Source organism: Diabrotica virgifera, chromosome 9 (assembly GCF_917563875.1).
Source record: "Diabrotica virgifera virgifera chromosome 9, PGI_DIABVI_V3a".
NCBI classification, from domain to species: Eukaryota; Metazoa; Arthropoda; class Insecta; order Coleoptera; family Chrysomelidae; genus Diabrotica; species Diabrotica virgifera.
This window is the reverse complement of record NC_065451.1, coordinates 93,318,445-93,344,329: the sequence shown is the minus strand read 5'-3', so window position 1 is coordinate 93,344,329 and position 25,885 is coordinate 93,318,445. Positions and strand designations below refer to the sequence as shown.

Sequence of the window (25,885 nt, the reverse complement as noted above, 5' to 3'; positions counted from 1 at the left end):
GTTGCCAGGTCGTAAAAAAATATTGCATGAGAAATAATTCCAGAAAGCATGAGATTTAAAAATAAAAGCATGAGATAGGATAGACGATTTGCAGGTTATTTGTTACTAGCCGAATTTATGTCGTAAAATTTAGTATAAAATGAATAATTTGCCTTAAAATAGCAATTTTGAAAAAGAACAATAAAATGTTTTGTACTTACTTGCCCAAGTTGAAATGAAAAGAACTAGTTAGTCTGAAACGATTATTTATTCAATGACTAAAATAACAAACATATGAGATAGGTACGTAAAAATAAAGCTATTGCAAAAACATTAATCAGAGTCTGAGTCATAAATATTTTGATTTAGTTTCTTAATCATTTCTTTTGGTATGAGGAAATTTGAACATATAGCTTTATTTTTATTCACCAAACTTTTTGTGTGGAGTATTGCTGTAAGGGTAGAAGTTTTCAGTCTATTTCGTTGTTTTGTTTTATTTAAATTTACAACGGAAAACACTCTTTCCACAGTTGCGCTTGAAACAGGTAAAGTAAGCAAATTAAAAACGAAATTCGTTAGGTTTGAAAAACGTAACCCATTATGATCTGGAGTTTTTATCGATGCGATATATTTCCAAAATTCACAAATGTCGTTATATTCATCTTTAAAATCGATTACAAAATTTCTTAATGCTAACCACTCATTGTCAATTGTTTGAATATCTACATTAAACAAATTGGGACATAATTTAGAAATATGACCAATAGATCTGATTTTTCGAGATCGAATGACTTCTGGATCCATAAACTCCATCTTTTCAAATAATGAATCTTTCAGGGGAAATCTGGAGCAAATTTGTTGAACACTTTCAATGTAAAAATTCAAACAATTGAGTTTAACCTTTTCTAACCTATTTTTATCTAAACTGCTTGAATTTATTTCTGCTGAGAAATACATATCATCCAGTTGCAAAAAATTTTGGGGATTTTTAAAATCTATTTTATCAATACTTTCAGTACTAATAATGTCACTTTTCATATAAAAGTCTAGAATTATTTTAAGTGTATTTGTTATTTCCTTGTAAAGAATGTGAATTTTTGGGGATTCGCTTTGCATTAATTTATTTAAATCGTTAAAAATAGGTAATGCATGAGATAAAAACACTTTTTCTTCCTTGTTAAGTTTCTCTAAAATTAAATCTGCTTGAGTAATGTTATTAGCAACTTGATCAACAAAATAAAGTTTTAGAGCATTATATTGGTTTAAAAGTCGTTTAATGACACTTTCCAATGAAAGCCAACGTGTTTGACTTGGGTGAAGAATTTTAGCAGGAGCAACATTGACAAATTCCTGAAACTCTTTTAGTTCCTCAACTCTTTTTGGGCTATTTGCAAAAAAGTTATAAACCTAAAAATATATTTATTCAAAACGAATTTTTACTTTAATATATTAATATTTACCTCTCTTGTTAGTTGTTCAACTTCTTCTGGCAGCTTTTTGCACGCATAGGAGGCACAAAGGTGAAAACTGTGGCAAATACATTTGACTGTGAATATGCCTGGTATATTTTCTTGTAGTCTACTGACTAATGAATTTCTAATACCCACCATATTACTAGCTCCATCAGAAGCAAAACCAATAAAATTTGTTTTGTAAGGTATATCGTGTTTTGTGAAAAAATTTATGATTTTCTCATAAAGTACAGCTCCTGTAGTCTCTACTACAGGTATCAGATCTAAAAAGTTATCTTCTACTTTATGGTCAATGGCCATTCTAACCACTAAACACATATGCTTAATACAGGAATTATCTGTCGACTCGTCAGCTATTAAACTAAACTTTTTAGTTTTCATGAGCTCAATCAAATATGTTTTTGTGATGTTCCTGTAACTTTTTTGAGGACCCTAGTTATTTTGGTTCTTCCTGCTTTCATTTTTTTGGCTATTTCCGAATCTTTACAAACAGCATTCAGGTAATCAATTAAATGTTCCATTAAATTCATTGGAAGATTATGTTCAGCCAAAAGTCCTGCTGTACGTATAATGCCTTCTTTCACATTTTCCTCAACATTTAATTTACTCGTGCTCGCTGAAAACATGTCGGCAATATTTTGCTGCCTTCCACTATTTGCTTCAATATTCTGCACAGATTTTATATGTTTACTGGATTCTGAATGTTTAGAAAGCTGTACTTTTCCTGCAGTTATATTAATGTCACATCTACATATTTTACACCTAAAATAAAATTTGTTTAGATATACGTGTACCTAGGTATATTTTGATAAAAACCATATAAATACATATTACATTATTTAACCCTTAAGTACTAACACCCCGTCTCTCAGACGGCTTCACTTGTTGAAAGTGGAATATTTCCCTACCTGGAAAATTTTGAAGGTCACCCGTTTATGACTTTTCAAGTTGGGTTGTTATTTAGTAGTATTGAATTCGGCAATTTCCGGGAAGTTGTTATTCCAAAGATATTTAGACTCAAAGTGTGATTTCCATCTAATAGACGGGGTGTTAGTGTTTGTGCACAGTTCGTCATTAAACATAATGTGCCCAGTTGGTCAAAAAAAGATCAAATAAGGAAAAAAAGGCTATGAGGAAACTATTTTGAAATGAATTGATAAGGTAGAACACGACAAAGTCGAATTTGAATCAATTTATAATGAAAATGTTGATACTGACTACCATTGGTACACTGTACAAATTTGAGTGCCTGTCAGTTTTTTTTTTGTTTTAATATTTTTTTAAAAAAAATTTATTTTCGTGTTTCTTACTCTTTTCTTAACGAGATTGTAAATTTTTATCAAGATTCTTCAATTCGTTTAATTTTTATCGCACTTTTTTTCAGGAGTAAAAATTCACACAAACAATCCTTCCATTCTTGTTATAATGTTTTTTATTTTGATAACTACAGAAAAACTAGATTAATTACTGTGCTTTTTAGATAATCAATACTTCCAGTAAGTCATCGAAATATTTCTTTGCATTAAAATATTTAACAAAAACAAGATTACCCCTAAAAATGTTAAACCCGTCTGTCAGGCGGTTAGTTAGTGTTTCCGTCATTGATTTAAGCTGTTAGTACTTACGGGTTAAAATTTCTTACCATGCATACATTGTTCCCTTTTTACTGCATTCTACCCAATGGTATCCTGGTAATTTCACCCAATCTTTTTTAAACTGTTGTTTGTAAACTTTCTTCCTTTTAGCTGAGCTAGAGCTAGGTCCAAGTTGGTTTTGGTCAGTTTCAGTTGCACTACCACTATTACTATCACTCATCATTATAAAATCTTTTAACGAATACGAACACCTGTTTGGCACACTTATAATATCTTAAAAACTAAAGATACCTATTATCGTTTTCGGGGATTACCCGACAGGAATAATCAAATTACCACACATTCAATGCGCGACCTTGCCATTTATTTATACCATTAAGCACGATTGACGATGTTGTGAAATGTTGGGATTCAGTTTCGTGCTAAAAGTGTTTATGCATTCTCATACATTATACATTCCTTGTTATTGGGTTGAAAATTTTTAGTGGCATAGTTTTTGTGACATAAGCAAAATTTGTTTATGCTCACTTTGTTATCTGTAGTTTACAAATAATGTTTAATATACCTTTTTTTTGTCACTATGTCAATAAGTTAAAAAGCATGAGATTTTGCAATAAAATCATGAGAGCATGAGATTTCCTTGGAAAACATGAGATCTCACACACACACACACACACACACACACACACACACACACACACACACAGACACACACACACACACACACACACACACACACACACACACACACACACACACACACACACACACACACACACACACACACACACACACACACACACACACACACACACACACACACACACACACACACACACACACACACACACACACACACACACACACACACACACACACACACACACACACACACACACACACACACACACACACACACACACACACACACACACACACACACACACACACACACACACACACACACACACACACACACACACACACACACACACACACACACACACACACACACACACACACACACACACACACACACACACACACACACACACACACACACACACACCACACACACACACACACACACACACACACACACACACACACACACACACACACACACACACACACACACACACACACACACACACACACACACACACACACACACACACACACACACACACACACACACACACACACACACACACACACACACACACACACACACACACACACACACACACACACACACACACACACACACACACACACACACACACACACACACACACACACACACACACACACACACACACACACACACACACACACACACACACACACACACACACACACACACACACACACACACACACACACACACACACACACACACACACACACACACACACACACACACACACACACACACACACACACACACACACACACACACACACACACACACACACACACACACACACACACACACACACACACACACACACACACACACACACACACACACACACACACACACACACACACACACACACACACACACACACACACACACACACACACACACACACACACACACACACACACACACACACACACACACACACACACACACACACACACACACACACACACACACACACACACACACACACACACACACACACACACACACACACACACACACACACACACACACACACACACACACACACACACACACACACACACACACACACACACACACACACACACACACACACACACACACACACACACACACACACACACACACACACACACACACACACACACACACACACACACACACACACACACACACACACACACACACACACACACACACACACACACACACACACACACACACACACACACACACACACACACACACACACACACACACACACACACACACACACACACACACACACACACACACACACACACACACACACACACACACACACACACACACACACACACACACACACACACACACACACACACACACACACACACACACACACACACACACACACACACACACACACACACACACACACACACACACACACACACACACACACACACACACACACACACACACACACACACACACACACACACACACACACACACACACACACACACACACACACACACACACACACACACACACACACACACACACACACACACACACACACACACACACACACACACACACACACACACACACACACACACACACACACACACACACACACACACACACACACACACACACACACACACACACACACACACACACACACACACACACACACACACACACACACACACACACACACACACACACACACACACACACACACACACACACACACACACACACACACACACACACACACACACACACACACACACACACACACACACACACACACACACACACACACACACACACACACACACACACACACACACACACACACACACACACACACACACACACACACACACACACACACACACACACACACACACACACACACACACACACACACACACACACACACACACACACACACACACACACACACACACACACACACACACACACACACACACACACACACACACACACACACACACACACACACACACACACACACACACACACACACACACACACACACACACACACACACACACACACACACACACACACACACACACACACACACACACACACACACACACACACACACACACACACACACACACACACACACACACACACACACACACACACACACACACACACACACACACACACACACACACACACACACACACACACACACACACACACACACACACACACACACACACACACACACACACACACACACACACACACACACACACACACACACACACACACACACACACACACACACACACACACACACACACACACACACACACACACACACACACACACACACACACACACACACACACACACACACACACACACACACAACCAGAAGTAATATACCCAACCCAGACTATCAGTACGGCAAACAGCAAGAAGAGGATTTAAGAAGAGTTGAAAAGATAATATTAAGTACTAACAATACAGTATAACCCCGATAAGTCTGCCTCTGATAACCCGGAAGGCTGGCTAACCCAGACTAATTTTCATCAGACAAAACAAACATTTTTTTACTTTGACTGAGTTTTTGATCAAGAAGTAAACAATACTGTACACAACTGTACATAATTTAGATGTACTGTGCATATGTATTTCATGTTTTTGCAATTATAATGGAGTTTATCTGTCAGTATACCATATTTTATTAATTTTTTATACAGTGATGAGCGGCCTAATAACCGGCAAAATAACGCAAAAGATGGAAAACATATGAAGTTGTTAGATAAAAAGAGATGAACCTAGAAGAGGTGTTAAATTTAGCGATAGTAACTTATTAATTAATATTATATTGATTGTTTCCCACCTTTAAATATATCAGACGAGATTGAGAAATGCCACTGTCGTGACAGTTTTAGTTGACATACTTCTCTTATACGTCTAAAGGTGTGAAACAATCAATATAATGTCAATTTATATGTTACTATCGCTAAATTTAATATGTTTTCCATCTTTTGCGCTATTTTGCCGGTTATTATCTCACTCATCACTGTATATGTTAATATGCTATCTGGCACATTTATACAAAATAAAAATAATTGGTAACAATCTTTATGATATTTGCAATGAAACAGCGGACTTGGATCATATATTTTTTAATTGTAAGAAGTACACACATCAGTCGGACATTCTTACAAAAAATTTAAGAAGTTAAAAATTTACGGTCCCTATAAAGTTATGTATCTTTTGGCACTGAGTGATAAACATATTTTTGATTTGATTTTGTTTTTCCTATATGACGGACACAGAGAAGGAGGCTGTAGAACATCTTTTAAGTGTTCACTTTCCAGGGTCGACGCAATTGACTGCTAATAACAATCATCAAGCAAACAATAGCTCAACCAAAAGGGACTGGCTGACCTCTGACGAGATCTTTGGTTCTCACAAGGTCAGATGGGCTATTGAAACTTTTGAACCTTATAAAACTGCGGGACCGGATGGTATATTTCCTAAGCTTCTCCAGGAGGGTCTGGAAATAATCATGAATATTTAGAGCTAGCCATGCTCTGGGATACATTCCCAAAGCTTGGAGAAGGGCAAGGGTGGCGTTTATTCCCAAACCAGGAAAAACAGATTACACCTTAGCAAAATCCTACAGGCCTATAAGTCTGACCTCATTCATGTTAAAAACCATGGAAAAAATCTTGAATGAACACATCAAGAAAAACAATTTAAATGAAAATCCACTGCACCAACGGCAATGGGCGTATCAGGTAGGGAAATCAGGTGAAGCCGCCCTGCTTAATCTAGTGTCGGAACTCGAAAGGAGTCTGCATCAGAAAGAAGTCGCCCTTGCTGCATTTTTAGATATAGAAGGTGCATTTGATAATACCTCAATCGAGTCTATACAAAGAGCACTGGTGAGGAAGAAAATCAACAACACAACATGCAAGTGGATTATTCAGATGCTTCAGAGCAGAATAATATCCACAGATACACATGAAGATACCATAAATCTGAGGGCAACTAAGGGATGCCCTCAAGGCGGTGTATTGTCACCGTCATTATGGAACATAGTTGTCGATGATCTGATTCATGGGCTAAGCGCCCAAGGAATCTGGTTCCAGGTTTTCGCAGATGATATCGTGATAGTAACTAGGGGAAAATTTCCCAGCACTGTTGCGTATCAGATGCGATATGCCCTTCACTACATAGAGAACTGGTGTCTGAAAGAGAACCTCTCCATGAACCCTTCTAAAACTAAACTGGTAGCCTTTACAAATAAGAGGAAGCTTACTGGACTGAGTGAGCTGAAATTATTTGGAGAGGTACTGGAAAGAACCAATGAGGTTAAGTATCTAGGGGTAACCCTGGATTCGAAACTAACTCAATTGGAATACTCATATTACCAATATAACCAATAGGGCTAAGCGACTCTTCTGGAACTGCAGACGAGTTGTAGGTAAAACCTGGGGATTGAAACCAAAGGTGATATGTTGGTTGTACACATCAGTGATACGACCGACAGTTACTTATGGGTCAGTACTCTGGTGGAGAAAGACGGCTTTGCAATCGTGTGTGACCACTCTCACCACCCTACAAAGACAAGCACTTCTAAATATAACAGGAGCCTTGAATAGTACAGGAACGGCTTCATTAGAGGCTATCACAGGTCTCCCTCCGCTGGAATTGTATATTTCGGCGGTAGCCTTTATGACCATCCTGAGGCTCAAAGCAAACAATACTTGGAGGCCAAATTATGTATTGAATAGCCACACAAACATTACTGGGACTATACTTGAGGAATACATCTTTATGATGAACTTAGATATGATGACACCAGAACTAATCTTCACTGAGAAGATTAACACAATTATACCATCTAGAGAACAAAAAGTCCCAAACATTAATGGAGACTTAATATGGTTCACTGATGGATCTAAAACTGCCCATGGTACTGGATCAGGAGTCTTTGGGCAAACATGTAACTATAATAAATCTTACAGACTAGGTCAACATACAACGGTGTTCCAGGCTGAAGTTTTTGCTTTGGTGGCCTGCATTGATGAAATGATTGATGAGGACCCTAAAGCTAAGAGAATCAACATTTACACAGATAGCCAATCGGCTATTCTGGCTGTAAAGAACCCTCTCACCAAATCAAAACTGGTGAGAAACTGCAAAGATCTCCTCAATAACCTGGCAAAAGACAATAAAGTGTCTTTAATATGGGTGCCGGGTCATGAAGGGGTGCATGGGAACGAACGAGCAGATATGTTAGCGAAACAAGGCTCGAGAAAAACTTTTGAAGGCCCAGAACCTTTCTGTGGCGTCACTAAAGATGCTATGAAAAACGAGGTTCAGAAATGGCTGATAAAGAATCATCAAAATAAATGGAGAACCACTCAAGGGCAAATCCAGACTAAAAAAATAATCAAGAATATTGATAAAAAACTCTCGAACAGTTTGATGAACCTCAATAAACAAGAGATCAAAACGGTCACTGAAATGGTGACTGGACATTGTCGTTTAAGAAATCACCTATACAAACTAGGTAAGGTGAATGAACCATGGTGCAGAAAGTGCGAAATGGAAGAAGAAACTGCCATACACATACTATGCTATTGCAGTGTGCTAGGTGATGTAAAGCAGAACTTCACTGGTCAAATGAGGTTTGAACCAGAAGAGATCCTAAAACTACCAATAAGAAAACTGTTGGCCTTCGTTGAGGCCACAGGACTTATTAAAGTTTAAGGAGAAGAACAGGGTTTGGTAAAAAGGTCTTATGACCAAGTGCCAGAGACTAACGAGTCTCGCCTGAGCTAAGAAGAAGAAGAAGATGACTGTAAAATTAAGTTATAGAATGACTAGATTAGGCTTGTAACCTTAAATGTCTTTCCTCTTGATTGCCTACATGCCTGCCTTACCATGTGGGGTGGGTATATAGGTAATCAATAATTATTAAGAAAAAAGAAAAACCCTTGAATGAGAAAAGTGTGACCCTTGTCCTTATCCCAAAATTTTTATTAAGACTAATTTAGCAAAAATTCACTTTGAAAATAAAATGTTTATTATATCTATTAACAAAAAGGTCGGTCAGACTTAGATAACCTTAACTTAGATTAATAATTAGATAGTTTAGACAAGATATATTATGTTTATGTATGTACTATTTACTTTGTTTCTGGCCGCATGGTCTGATCCTAAAGCCAATAAAAAAATGTTTTCCATCTTTACGCTATTTTGCCGGTTATTATCTCACTCATCACTGTATATTCTCTAGCTAACCCATATTTTCGATAACCCGGATCAGCTGTGGTCCCGATTAATCCAACTTATCAAGGTTCCACTGTACTACGATAAGTGGAGTAACTAGAAAGGATAAAGTTGGAAATAGGTACATAGAACAAAAATAAATAGAAATAATAGAAATGAAACTTCAACAACAGACTAGAAAATAAAACAAGGCTTGAAAACATAAAGGAGAACCAGGAAACCGCTAAAGACACCATAAATGCAGTTGAAGAAGTACTTGGCATGCAAAAAAAGAAGTGAATGGTTCAACTGATAATTTGAATTGAGAACAGAAAGAAAAAAAAGAGAGTATATGCAAAGGTGAAACAGTAATAAGGAACTAGGCAAGCAGAGTAATAGAAACAACTACATAAGTGAAAAAACTGACAAAAGCAAATAGGGAAAATATTAACACAACTTTATGAGTTAAAAAATTTAAGTAACAGAGTAGAGACAAGTAATTATACAATAAAGATAAACAGTTTTTAGTGTAGGTACTATTAGATCTTACAACCTAATTTACAATTAGTAAAAAAATTAAAGTTAAAACTTACCTTGTTCTGGTTGAGACATGGTTCTGGTATGGTAATGTAGGTACTGCGTTGGGCTCAGTAAGAGTATCAGTTGATTCAAGTTCAATATCAGCATTGGAAATGAGTGCTTGACTAAATTATTCATCTTTCAAACACTTTTCAACCCCTGCAAATTGTAGATAATTTTAAATCTGGAAATACCCAGCAACAATCCACAAAAATATTTAATAATTGCCTACTAGAATTTTTTAAAAAATATCAAAAATATACCAAAAAGAAAAGGAAAGGATGCTTCCTTGTCTAACCTTGCTCTATGCAACCCGTCATCATTCGGAATCCGAAAACTGTTCGCGGAGCGAAAAATCCTGAACATGCCCAGGATCAGTTTACGTTGACGCCTACGCCTTGGAAACTAATCCCGAACTTACTCTGGGTATACTCGGGTTGTACTGCGCGAACACTACTATCGCAATACTCTACGAACTGGACCGCATTGAAACGAAAGATTGGGTAAAAATTAACGGCAACACAGCACAGCTTTTCAAGATTTTAGAGTTCTGTAATAATTGTCTTGTTGTATGCCACAGATAAACTCCGTCCTGTGGAAGTGTGATGTGGTTCTACACATATGACAGATTAAAATAACCTATGATTAAAAAAAAAAACATAAGGAAACAATAGTAGATTATACCACGAGTCAATAATGATGGCTATTATTCCCAAGGAATATTTACGAACCGAGCCGCGTTAGCGGCGAGGGAGTAACATTCCGAGGGAATGAGAGCCATTATTGCGAGTAGTATACTCTACTTTATCTACGACAAATTAATTAATTTAAGATTTTTAATGAACAACTTTATTTGTTAAAAACATTAAAATTAGTAATAGTACAATTAATAAACTGAATTGGTTGAGAATCATCATTAACTTTAGTAGAGTTTTTAATACAAATATTTGGGATCTCGATTGCTGTAGAACAAGAAGATGGTACATTACTGTTTATCATGCTGTTGCTGTAGCTAGTTCTACAATTTCTGGTGGTGTACAATTAAAAGAGTCTTCATTTTCGTCCATCTCAACACAAACTGTCAAATATACTATTCTTTTGACAGTGACACTTTTTGAGGTTGATTATTTTGTTTCCGTGGTGAATTTTGTGATTGTTGTGCCAGAGTGATTAATAGCTATTAATCCCGCATTATTAATCCCTAAGGGATTATTACATGGCATTATATTGCAAACACCACAAGTATAATACATATATTATGTATCAGTCGTAGATAAAACATATTAAGTGTTTATTGTTGGAATTAAATAAAATGTTGCCTATAAATTTAATAATTTTCGACGAACAAGAACGTAGGGATCCGTTACGGCTGATTCGTAAAGAAGATAGATTTTTAAGGGATAGAAGTGATTATTTTGGTTTACCGGATTTAGGCTTCATAGAGTTGTTTAGATTGAATAAAGATTTAGTCCGTTACCTTTTTAATGAATTGCAACCGTTGATGGATAACAATCTAAGGAGAACCAGAGTTCATTACCAAATACGAATACTGGTAGCTTTAAGGTTTTATGCTAGTGAAAACTACTAGCGAGGAATAGGACAGGAATATATTCTGTCTCTAAGCCAACAAGTCGTCAGTCGTTGTATAAGGTAAGTATCTGAGTTGATACAAAATCATTTTGGGGCACAGTGGATCAAATTCCCTGATAATAATGAATTGGCAAATCACAAAATAAAACTTTTTGAACTCTGTGGGATGCCTGGTGTTATAGGTGCAATTGATTGCACACATATTGCAATAATTGCTCCGCAAATTGAGGAGCATAATTATGTGAATCGAAAAGGTTTCCACTCAAAAAGTGTGCAGCTAATATGTGATACAGACTTATGGATTTTGAACGTCAATGCTAACTTTCCTGGAATCTGTCATGATGCGTTTATTTGGAGACAGAGTCAAGAATTAAACAACGGCCTCAAAAATACTTGGTTATTAGGAGATTCGGGATATCCACAGGAACCTTGGCTGATGACCCCTGTACAAAATGTATTACCCAACACCCCATAAAGCCAGTATAACCAACCCCATTGTCGAAGAAGAAATTGTATTCAAAGAACAAATGGTATTGAAGGGAAGATTTAGATGTCTCTTAGGAGAGAGAAAACTACGGTATGCCCCAGTGGTTGTGACTACAATTGTTAACACATGATGTATTTTACACAACATGTGCATAACTTGGAGGGTTCCATTCGATCAGAATTATGTCATAATGGACAACCTTAACCAAGAAAACAATTAGGTAGTTCCAAATGAAAATATCCATCAAGCAGGTAGAAGAATAAGAAATGTAGTCATAAACAGATATTTTAATTAGTTATAAGTTTCTAGAAAATGTATGTTTTTATGATGAATATAGTATTTTTATTTTGTCTTTCTTTCTTACTCAGTCTTCAAGAACAATATTTGGATGGCTTTTTGCCGAAAGGAACCAATCCACAAAAATGACATTTTCCATTATACCATTTTTATTGTAGTACAGGTCATATTCTTTAATGTAAGAAAGATTCAACCCACCAGGTCGTTCCTGCGCCATCGTTTAACAATGAAATGCAATCGTCGTCTCTTTCATATATATATATATATATATATATATATATATATATATATATATATATTGATAAGGGGTACCTGGTCGCCTCAGAAACGGTAAATCGGTAGACGTTGTCGCCTCATATATGACGTTGTCGCCTCACTTTGGTGAGGCGACAACGTTTTGGGCTGAAAATTTCAGGACAGCTTCCCAACCATCTTATGAGTCGATGTGCAAAAAATAGTTTTGAGGTGACAACGTACCCCTTTTCACTATTTTTTGGTTCGTTAGTTCGGCAGTATATCACTGGCGCTAGTATCGGCATTGCAGCAGTGACTGGCTGTATGTTATCGCCTCAGCATATAAATTCTACTTTTTGGTTAACAACCGGTACCTTGTCGCCTCAGATTTTGGCAACGTCGCTTTCAGTTTGCATTGGGTATTAAGTCGTGAAATATAAAAATATGCGCCGTCGGTACCGTAACAAGGCAGCTAAAAAGTTTATTATATAAGTTGCAGCTTACGATTTAAAATTGTTCCTTATACAGGGTGTCCAGAAATTCTACCGACAAACGAAAAAAGGAGATTCCTCAGATAATTTAACCCAATTCACTTAGTCCGAAAATGCTTCCTAAGGGAGCTAGAGCTCTTTGAAGATGGCGTCTTGTAATTAGTTTTTCTTAAATACCGCCAGAACGCTTCTATTTAGAAAAACGAAAACTATTACGCATATTTATCATCCAGATATAAATCGATTTCATTCATTGTGAATTCCCAGTACCGGTCATAGCCGACCGTTTTGGGTACGGCAACGGTTATTTATATTTAATACCTTTTTTATATTTAATTTTTAAGCATTTTTGACTATGGATTATTAAATTGTGAATTATTCTAGTACTAAAAGGTACCCTTGCTTTAAGTCCATAGAATATACCATTTTCTAGAAAAATCGATTTGAAAATTATTCGTTTCTTGAATTAAAAAAGAATTAAAAAAAAACTATTTAGAAAACAAAAACTGGTACGTTTGTTTATATTCCAGAGTTGAATCGGTTTCATTAATTGCAAATTTTTAGTACCGGTCATATGCGTCCGTTTTGGGTAGATCAATAGAATAGAACAGAAATATGCTTTATTGTCACTGAAAATTTTTACAATTTTATGGACAAAGCTTACATACAGTCAAAAGAAAAACATAATATAAATAACAAACAACAACTACAATTTACTAAAATTAGATAAATCGTCAATAATGTACAGTATAAGATATAAAAGCCAAGACAAAAACAATTTATTGCAAAATATATATAAATTGCAAATTGAACATACAACAAATAAAATAAAATAGGTACAACATAAGGAACTGACAAGTTTATGCTACTGCGTATGGAACCCAATTTTCTTAGTTATTCATTAAGAAATTCTTCTATTGAATAAACGGTTATTTTATCGCATAACTTTTTGTCTTTAATTCTTAAGCATTTTTGACGCTAGATTATTAAATTATGAGGTAATCTGGTACTAAAAGTTACTCTTGCTTCAAGTTGGTAAAATACACCGTTTTTTTTTAATTCTTTTCAAATTCAAAAAACGAAAAGTTTTCAAATAAATTTTTCTAGAAATCGATGTGTACTACCGACTTAAAGCAAGGGTACCTTTTAATTCTAGAATACCTCACAATTCAAAAATCCAGAGTCAAAAATACTTAAACGCTAAAGACAGAAAAGTTATGCTATAAAATAACCGTTGCCCTACCCAAAATGGACGCCTATGACCGGTACTTAAAATTCACAATGGATGGAATCGATTTATCCCTGAAAGATGAATAGGCTTACCAAATTTCGTTTTTCTGAATAGAAGCGTTCTGGAGGTATTTAAGAAAAACTAATTACTAGATGCCACCTTCCAAGAGCTCTAGCTCCCTTAGGAAGCATTTTCGGACTAGGTGAATTGGGTTAAATTGTCTTAGGAAAATATCTGAGAAATCGCCTGTCTTCGTTTGTAGGTAGAGTTTCTGGACATCCTGTATAAACAAATTCTATAAGAGAGAGAGCATGCCGGAATAAAAATATTTTAGCTGGTCGCATAGGAATTAATAAAAATTACAAACAGAATATTAGTAATCATGGAGCGTATGTAATACGTAAGTAGTTATTATAATATGGAACTGAACAATTCTATGCCCAAAGGTTCATGAAGACGAAAGGATAGGAAAATGCTAACCAATCATTAATTTAATCCTAAAAATAAAAAATCCATTATATTATGTGACTTTATTACAAAAGTAAGAACATAAATGATTTTTTCTGTAACCGCAGTAGGAAAAAAAATAACAGTTATGACAGAGGATAAACACTGATATACTATCGAAATTAGAGAATGTTGAAAAATACAAAAATGAACCTGAAAGGCTTAACTCAAATAAAAATAAACTAAAACCAAAATAAATATCTTTATGTGAGTGACATGCAAAGTGCATGGGAGTGAACAGTTTCAAAAATATTAAAAATGAAACAACAAAACACTATCCAACATCAGAAGTTTACTACTTCTGCTCTAAAAGAAAAACCCGTATTAAAATGTTTGAATAGAAATGACAACAGCAATATTTCAAGCAAAAAATATAGGACGATAAAATGAGAAACTAACAAAAATAAATTGACAAGACATCAAAAAACGTTGTCCCCAAAATTAAATGTTAAGCGGCGTCCTCATTGAGTCGACGTTGTAGATCGACTGTGTTTATCGACACTCTCGACTGAGTGTGTACGCGGCAATCGACTTTGTCGATCGACAAAAGATGTCGATCGACGTGTCGACTGGTTTTCCATGCTCTGTCGGTAAAATCAAAGGGTAGTCGAGTCGAATCCGAAGTGTGGACGTGCATTCGACCTTCGACATTTAAAAATACAGTAAAAATAATTCAGCGTGCGGCGTAGTCTGCCTCATCTAAAGTCTCGTGTTTTCTACTTGTCGGCAACATGGAATGGGAAAAGAAAAAGTGATTGCATTTATTGAAGCTTACAAATTAAAAACAAATGTGTAGACTAGAAGCAAATATTATATAGACCGAAACATGAGACACGATGCTTTGATGGAAATGTGAATTTAATATAGAAAAGCAGGTGATAGAATCTTCTTTTACGCGATGATTTACGTTTTTAGTTGTGATAATAACAAATGCGGCACAAACAATAATGGCGTCATCTTCGTCACACATTTTCGTTTCGACTGTCGACAAATATTCTGCCTACCTGGTGTGAACATCGAAGCTTTTTCGATTTGTCGGTCGACAGTGTCGATAGACAGAGTCGATTGACAATGTCAACTCAATGAGGACGCCGCTTTAAGGAACAAGAGTCTTCGACAAAACTAAAGATGTATAGCATTTACATTTACGTTAATTTTGGTAATTCTTACTTAAAAAACCATAAGAGAGAGGGTATAAACTATGCATGTAGTGGAAGAATGCGAACCCTCTCTATATTTCTTATTAAGTATAGAACGATGGTAAATAATAATACGAATGCTTTAAAGCATACTTTAAGACCCAAAAATTTTGACGATCTCAAGTGTTCCAAGAGTTTTATATGTCAAAAATGAATAACCATTTTTAATTTCGTTGCAACGCGAAACTACAGGCGCATCATATTCTAGTCCAATCAGAGAGCGCTGCAAGCGCCTCTACAGGTTTGGAAACTTATTAGTCTCTCATCAGGAGGCGCATATACTGCTCTCTGACCCAACTAGGACAAACTCCGGCGTGCAGTCACGAATTGCAACGAACGAAATTGCAGGGATGCCCTAGCGGCAACTGCTAGCAAAAGACTAAGTTTTCAACCTAATAGCACATAAAACAACACCAAAAATGTTGCTCCACATCCTACCAGATTGAAAACAATGGGAACCTTCTCTGGTTACACCTTTGAGGCTTCTAAAATTTCCAAGCGGTAACGGATGCTGAGATTAAGGAAGATGAGGGAATTTTACAATTTATAATTCAGTCTCATCTGCTCAGCGCGGTAAAGTTCCAACGAGAATGGTTTCCTTCGTACTCCAATCAGAGTAAACATGTAAATCAAAAATGAATAACCATTTTCAATTTCGTTGCAACACGAAACTACTTAGTCTTTAGTTTTATATGTATATAATAGTTTTAAAAAGACCTTCAGTTCTCCTACTCGTATTATCGCGTTGCACTTGGGTACGCATCTAAAACTATGTTGCTATGAACACCTCCATTTAATATTAAAAGGATCAGCTGATTTTACGTGTTCAACAGAAAGACAAATACAGGAATTGGCCAAGGGCTATAAATACATAATTTGAAAACGTTGCTGACAAATTGTTGGATTTTGGAAATTGCTTCTCTCGCTAACAAAGATATTTAAGAACAAAAATTGCCAAAGCTAGTACCACTTGTACGTGATATTAAAATATTCTGAGAAGAAAGTATTAAAATTGGTGTGAGGTATCAGAAGACGTTTGAGAGCAATATTGATAATTTTGAAACATAAAAATTTAGTTAACTATGCTCTAGCATTAGCCATTATTTTTAACAGAAGACGAATAGGTAATGTTCAGTATTTAAAAATTCAGCACTAGTAACGAAAGATAAACGGACTTCAGTGATTTTGAAAATGTTTTAACTGAAGGAGAAAAGGCACTTACGAGAGGACAAAAAATTCCAGTGTGTTCTGGTAAAGGTTCTTGAGCTGTTGTTATTTTACTTCCAAAAATGTTGCAAGGTTTCATAGAAACTTTAATAAAACATAGACATAAATACATGTCTGACGTCGTCCGACGTTAATAACTATTTATATGTTTGCAGTTCCAGGCAGTAATCTAAAATGGGACAAAGGGGATGTTCCGATCCGTAAATTGACAAGCAAAATGAATTTAACAAACTCTGAAGCTATATCAAGCAACAAATTACGCAAAAATATTGCAACAGTAGCACAAATTTTAAGTATGTCCAAAAATTAAACTAAAGAATTTGTCAAGTTTATGGGGCATGACGAAAAAATGCATGATGAATGACATGAATTACATGCTGACATTTATCAAACCGTAAAATTGTCAAAATTTTTAATAGTAATGGAAAGGGAAAGGGATTTAGAATATAAAGGAAAATCGCTTGAAGAACTAGATTTTCACCACGATTTAGAAATGCGGAAGAAAATAAAAAAGCAATCTTCAAAATACGAATATTAATTTTCCAAGTATTGCAGGTATGCTAGAAGTTAAAAAATGTAAAGCGTTGGTTGCAAAAGATAACGTTCTGGCTCAAACAAGTAAATAATTTAAAACGGACAGTGGCGATAAGTACTATGCAAATAAAAAACTACTCAAAGCATCAAAAAACCAAGCAAGGGAACATTCCGAATGAGATTCATATGAGATTCATATGTGCCTTATTCATGTGTGCCAACACTTTTCAAATTATATTCAATATGGCGTATATCCATCTAGATAAAAAGGTGAATTCCAATATTATAAAATCAAAAATTCAACATCTTTTAAAAATAAAATATTTATAATCATATGTAAGTTTTTTATATGATGCTTAAGTGAAAATATAGAAATATTTTATTTTACTTTTTGTTGCTATTTTTATAATTTTTTTTTTATTCTTAGATATAATAAACATCTAACCAACGCCTCAATTAAAGGGTTTGACATTTAAGCAAAACATAATGAAATCATTTTTGTAGAAGAAAAAAATTAAATAGGTACCTAAAAACCTACCTTTGAGTTTTTCTCAAAATTTTTTGAGATTAGGATAAAAAGACCACTACACAAATTGTAGATTTTTTTATCGCCCACAGCTTTTGCGTTGAATTTTTTAAACGATGCAATTTTTAGCCAGAAATTTCAGAAAACCATTGTCGCCCTTAAAACCACCCCACCTTCACCACCTTATGGATTATTTTCGTACACTTTGCTGTAAGAATACGTTTTGTTGGAACATTTTTACAGCTATGTATACTAATTAGTTCACTGGTTTTTAATTAAAATTTTTAAATAAACCGTTGACACTTTTTTCTGTGAGATAGGTAATAATATGTTTACTGCAAATAATAAATTATATCGTAAAGAGCCTTTATAATTTTACTGTATAAGAGCAATAATTCACACAAAATAATTTGGCTTAGCTTAATTTATTGCAAAATACTAGCTTTGGAATATCTACTAATAAAAAATGTTTAAACATATAATCCAAGCAAGCCATGTTCATATCTTAAGCTTATTTAACCTTCCGCCTTTTTCACACGGATGACCAAGGGGGGGGAACGACCCCAGGTCAAAAATGACAATTAACAAAAAAATAAAGTTTTTTTTTCTTGAGTTTTTTTTGGCATGGACTTTATGTCTTTCAGCCAGTCACAACATGAGTATTAGTGTCATGTGTAGTGTGTTTGTTGAGTAAGTGTCTTGTTACTTTGCAAAAGTCGACGTCATTAGCGTAAAACTACTTGTAATTACACATAATAGACGCCATTTTACTAAACATCAACTTTAGAATATATTTTTTATTCGTAAAATATAGGGAATTTTTTTTATTTCAAAATATGAGGATATCTAGAATGATATTAAAGTCAAATAAAAAAATAATGAGTTAAAAATTGAAAATACTTTTGAATTTATTAAAGAAAAACATACGCTGGGGTCACAATTTCCCCCGCTTGGTCATCCGAAGGTTAAAATATCAAAAATAACCATCCTTTATTTTTAATGTAAACAACAATGGAACATGTGAACAAATTCCCACTATTTCTTTACCTATATCCGTAATAAATACCTATACTACCTCTCGCTGTGCACCAAAGTTCGACCCACTCAATCCTTTATTCATTTTCGAATATTTGGCAATGCCGTCTGAGGCAACAACGTACCGGCTTTCATTCTTAGTCATATATAGTTGTGAGGCGACAGCGCATTGGATTTAATCGTAAATTTATATATAAAAAAAACATTTAAAATCGTTTCCCCTCTTTAGAGATTCTTAATTAGAAAGTTCCCCTCATTGTATATATGCATATATTTTTTGAAAAAAAGAACTACAAAAGGGTGAGGCGAGGTCGTCATAGTTTTCACCGCGAGGCGACAACGTGTCTTTTATCGATATATATATATATATATATATATATATATATATATATATATATATATATATATATATATATATATATATATATATATATATATATATATATATATATATATATTGTTATATTTCTATTTGATATGAAAATTAAAATTTGATAATTATAAACAGAATTCAATTTAATATAAAATATTTTCAATTTTCTCAACCACGGGCATATAAATTTAGAACAACCGGTATACAACAAATTGTTATATTTAATTTTAAGAAGTGATTAAATAAGACTCAAGTGAAATCGTTAATAGGTCATTATCGTTGTTTGCGGAAGGATCGATCATTAGCCGATGCTAAATAAGATTAAGTGGAAATAGAGAATAGGTCATTAAAATTTGTATATAGTAGAAAGTAATTTTAGAATGGGAATTAACTATTTTCTTTGAAATCCATTAAGCATATTTAGAAAGTTTAAAAATTGGTTTTGAGGAATACTGCGAATGAGAGTTGGTGGTGGAAGTTTGATTTGTGAATCTGGAAGGGATATTTAGAAAGTAGGGGAATGAATGACAAATAGAGAGGAGAATGTTTTGAGCTGTCGAGAAGTGAAGTCGAGTAGACGGTAGTGTACGGAGAGTGAGAAAGCCGGTAGTTCCGTGAGTGTGGAGTATCTATCGTGGAACGAGAAGTAGGCCAGGTCGAGAGTAAAAGAACCTCCTTGAGCCAAGAGTGTCCCGGTAGCTGATAGCAGTTTCGAAAAAGGTAGAACACAGCATCACGACCGAAGCAGGAACGAGAGCTATTCGAGCTAGTTTTTCAAAGGAGTACATTACTGGAAGCCAGGACGAGGTTTGATCGCAGCCAAGGATAGCAGGAACGGGTTTTGTGTGAGGACATTTTCAGTTCACCAGGAAAAGGTCAGTCTCATTTGTTTGGACATGAATGTATGGGTTTTTTCGTATTAAATTCCACATAAAAATTGAATAACATAATCAGTAATATCAGAAAAGCTTCATCAAACTTAAATAGAGTTGTTGCTAATAACTCCTAATAGTTAAATGTTAATAAAAACTTTCAATTGAAAACCAAAAGGAAATAAGATTCCCATTTGTAAATGTTTATAGCCTAAATACAGTGATTGCCATTTAAATAAAATAAACAATATTTTGATTACAATTGTAACCCATATGTGTTATTATTTTACTCTTTTCTTTCCTATCCCGATTAGGAATCATTAAGAAATACTTAGAAGCCACGTATGTAAGTAATTAATTTTATAAAAAGCCCTGAGATTGAAAACATATTGATGTGTGATTTGGTAAATTAATTAGATTATTATTAGTGCATTGATTAAATTAAATGACATATAAAAATATTATCTCACAGAAATAGATAAACAAGATCACATCAACTGTCGTCCAACGTGGAAAGCATTTTGAAAGTATTTCTAGTGGCAAATTTGAAGGATAGAAAGAGTAAAGCCGGTATTTGAAAATTTATATGCCTGTGGTAAAAAGTGAGATACTTACATTTGATAACATAAAATTTTAGATCTCTTTAGGTACAAATTTTACATAACTGATTTAATATTTTATTTTTACGATATTTACATTTGATATATTTATTGACAATTTATAATATTTGGGTGAGAAAAAGTCGTCTTGGTAACATACTAGTAAAATTTCATATTTGGCGGGGACAGTACTTCTTGAAAACAAATGTCTGTGACAAGAAGCCAAAGCAAAGACAACAAAAAACAAAAAGAACATTCAAATCAAGAGAATAATTCAGACCAAGAAGATATTTTAGACACGACAATCATGGCATCAGAACAGCAAGAATTATCAGGAATAGATAAACTATTACAACTGATGCAACTCCAGTCACAAAAACTGGATGACAATCAAAGAGAAACATCAAAGAAAATGGATGAATCACAACAAAAAATGGATAAAAATCAGGAAGAAACATCAAAGAAAATGGATAAAGTGGAGCAAAAAATGGATGACAATCAAAAGGAAACAAAACAAGCAATAGAAGAGAACAATAAGAAAATAGAGGAACGCATAGAAAAGTATGAAAAGGAAATAAAAGGATGTTTGACAACAATGAAAAACGAGATAGAACAGCAAGAAATGAAAATTAAAGATCACATGCAAGAACAAGAAATTAGAATGAAGGACCACATGAAAGAACAAGAAATGATAATTCAAAACAAAATGGAGGAGTTAACGAATGGCCAGAAAAAGGAACTAGAAAATTTGGAAAACAAGTTTGAAAACGCTATTCAAGCAATCAGAGAAGAAATGGAAAGAAAGATTGCGGAAATCAATATTCAACAAAATGTAGGAGAAAGAAGAGAAAATGTTATACATAGCACAGATGACGTGAAGATAAGGTTTGGCGGGGATGTAAGAAGATTACACCCAGTGCCGTTCATAAATAGCCTGAAAAAGAAAATACAGCACATCGGAAATTTCGAAACAGCAAAAGAAACTATCAGAAACCATCTAAAATATGAAGCAAGCCTATGGTTCGATTGCAAAGAAGAAGAATTTGACAGTTGGCAACAATTTGAACAAAAATTTTTGAATTATTTCTGGGGAAAAGTCCAACAATTGGAAATTAACAAGGAATTGCAAAATGGGAAATACAATGATAGGATGGGTATATCAGAAAGGACATATGCATTACAAATTTACTATAACGCAAAACATCTACAATATAATTACTCATCGGAACAATTAGTCGAACTGATTGCAAGACATTTCGAAGAAACGCTGGAAGACCATATCACATTGCAAAACTACAAAGACATAGATAGTTTATGCCAATTCCTACAAATAAGAGAATCACGTTTAAGAGAAAGAAAATCAAGAAGGTCGCGAGAAGATTACAGGCTCCGAGAAACACAGGATTACAGAGATAGAAATCAAAATAGGAGGGACTATACAAGACGAGAATTTAATCCCAGAAGGGAAAACGAAAATAGAGACAACGGAAGAGGAAAATATGAACAAAGAAATAGGCAATGGAATGAGGACAGAAATCGAGAATACCAGAATAGAAACACCACACTCGCAAATCAAGAAAACAGAAATAATGGTAGACAAAATGAACAGGGATATCGAGAAAACCGAAACAGATCCGACAGACCAAGAGAAAATAGAAGAGAAGTAAATAATACCCAGACAGATGAATATGACGGAGAGAGACATTATGACGAAAATATAAACTACGATGAGCAACCGGCGTTTTTTCACGACGGCGCTCACTAAAAACCAAAAATCAAACAGGAATCTTTTGTAACCCCAAGGAGTTTATTAAATTGGCAAGAAACAACGAAAAGAAAAATGGAGTTAATTTAAAATTTGTGGATGGATTTATCAACGAGAAACCAATTAAAATTATGATAGACACTGGATCTGAAATAACATTGGTCAACAGAAAACTAATAGAAGAAGTTAACTTAACAAATTTAATTTACAAAATACCTAGGGTAAATTTAGTGGGCGCAAACAAACGGACATTGGCAACTATAAATGAAGGCATACGAGTAATGGTACGACTGGGTAAGAAGATGTATGCACTACAATGTGTAATAATGCCAAACATGTCACATGACATGATAGTAGGAGTTGACGAATTGGCAGAAAAACATGTAGTGATAGATTTTAAAAATAATACGATGAATCTAACAGAAGAAAAAGAAGAAGAACAGGACAAGGAACAGGAGAAACAAAATACGGACGAATCAGGTAAAGAACAAACAGTGGAAATGAATTTGGCAACGAAGCAAGGACAAAGAAGAAAAGGGAGAAAAAGTCAGAAAAAGACAAAAGAAAATGAAACCTGTGGCTCCTCAAAAGAAGAGTTGAGCCCAGAAGAAGAAAAATTGAGAGTATCAAAAGCAAAAGAAAACTGGGATTCCTCAAAAGAAGAGATGAGCTCAGGAGAAGAAGAAATAAAGCTAACAAATGAAAGCGAAAAAGATAAGATCGAAACAGTGGCATTTGAAGAGGAGGCATATGAAAACGAGGATGCAGAATACACGGTAAAAGTATGTGAAAAATCTGAGGAAAAAGACAGAAGATTGATATGGGAAAAAGGGAAAGACAACATAATAGCCGACACTCTAACACAGGATGAGGACACTGAAAATAAGGAAACAATTACTCTACAGGTGGGACTAATTAGAGTAATACAAGAAGAAGGGGTATAAGACGTAGATTAAAGTAAGGAAATATACAGGGAGTTGGTTTTGCCTCGAGAAAATTTATTTAAAAATGCAGATAAATTTTATCGAATACAAGGCGGGGATTTGTTATATTTCTATTTGATATGAAAATTAAAATTTGATAATTATAAACAGAATTCAATTTAATATAAAATATTTTCAATTTTCTCAACCACGGGCATATAAATTTAGAACAACCGGTATACAACAAATTGTTATATTTAATTTTAAGAAGTGATTAAATAAGACTCAAGTGAAATCGTTAATAGGTCATTATCGTTGTTCGCGGAAGGATCGATCATTAGCCGATGCTAAATAAGATTAAGTGGAAATAGAGAATAGGTCATTAAAATTTGTATATAGTAGAAAGTAATTTTAGAATGGGAATTAACTATTTTCTTTGAAATCCATTAAGCATATTTAGAAAGTTTAAAAATTGGTTTTGAGGAATACTGCGAATGAGAGTTGGTGGTGGAAGTTTGATTTGTGAATCTGGAAGGGATATTTAGAAAGTAGGGGAATGAATGACAAATAGAGAGGAGAATGTTTTGAGCTGTCGAGAAGTGAAGTCGAGTAGACGGTAGTGTACGGAGAGTGAGAAAGCCGGTAGTTCCGTGAGTGTGGAGTATCTATCGTGGAACGAGAAGTAGGCCAGGTCGAGAGTAAAAGAACCTCCTTGAGCCAAGAGTGTCCCGGTAGCTGATAGCAGTTTCGAAAAAGGTAGAACACAGCATCACGACCGAAGCAGGAACGAGAGCTATTCGAGCTAGTTTTTCAAAGGAGTACATTACTGGAAGCCAGGACGAGGTTTGATCGCAGCCAAGGATAGCAGGAACGGGTTTTGTGTGAGGACATTTTCAGTTCACCAGGAAAAGGTCAGTCTCATTTGTTTGGACATGAATGTATGGGTTTTTTCGTATTAAATTCCACATAAAAATTGAATAACATAATCAATAATATCAGAAAAGCTTCATCAAACTTAAATAGAGTTGTTGCTAATAACTCCTAATAGTTAAATGTTAATAAAAACTTTCAATTGAAAACCAAAAGGAAATAAGATTCCCATTTGTAAATGTTATGTTTAAGAATAATAAGATATAGCAAATATTAAGCAGTGATTGCCATTTAAATAAAATAAACAATATTTTGATTACAATTGTAACCCATATGTGTTATTATTTTACTCTTTTCTTTCCTATCCCGATTAGGAACCATTAAGAAATACTTAGAAGCCACGTATGTAAGTAATTAATTTTATAAAAAGCCCTGAGATTGAAAACATATTGATGTGTGATTTGGTAAATTAATTAGATTATTATTAGTGCATTGATTAAATTAAATGACATATAAAAATATTATCTCACAGAAAT

The 25,885-nt window shown here is 34.9% G+C and overlaps 1 protein-coding gene across 1 annotated transcript; it reads right to left on the bottom strand.

Annotated features, from left to right (window-relative positions):
- Positions 1–312: 312 nt before the first annotated feature.
- On the bottom strand, positions 313–1,751 carry LOC126891120 (uncharacterized). The gene is made up of 2 exons (XM_050660300.1): positions 1,440–1,751; positions 313–1,386 (listed from the first exon to the last, which is right to left on the bottom strand). The coding sequence occupies exons 1-2, from the start codon at positions 1,749–1,751 to the stop codon at positions 313–315; spliced, it is 1,386 nt and encodes a 461-aa protein (XP_050516257.1).
- Between the last annotated feature and the right edge of the window lie 24,134 nt (positions 1,752–25,885).

Coding starts and splice junctions, on each gene's coding strand:
- LOC126891120 (XM_050660300.1), bottom strand. CDS start 1,751: ATGGCCATTGACCATAAAGTAGAAGATAACTTTTTAGATCTGATACCT. Junction 1,387..1,439: donor TTGAACAACTAACAAGAGAG/GTAAATATTAAT, acceptor ATATATTTTTAG/GTTTATAACTTTTTTGCAAA.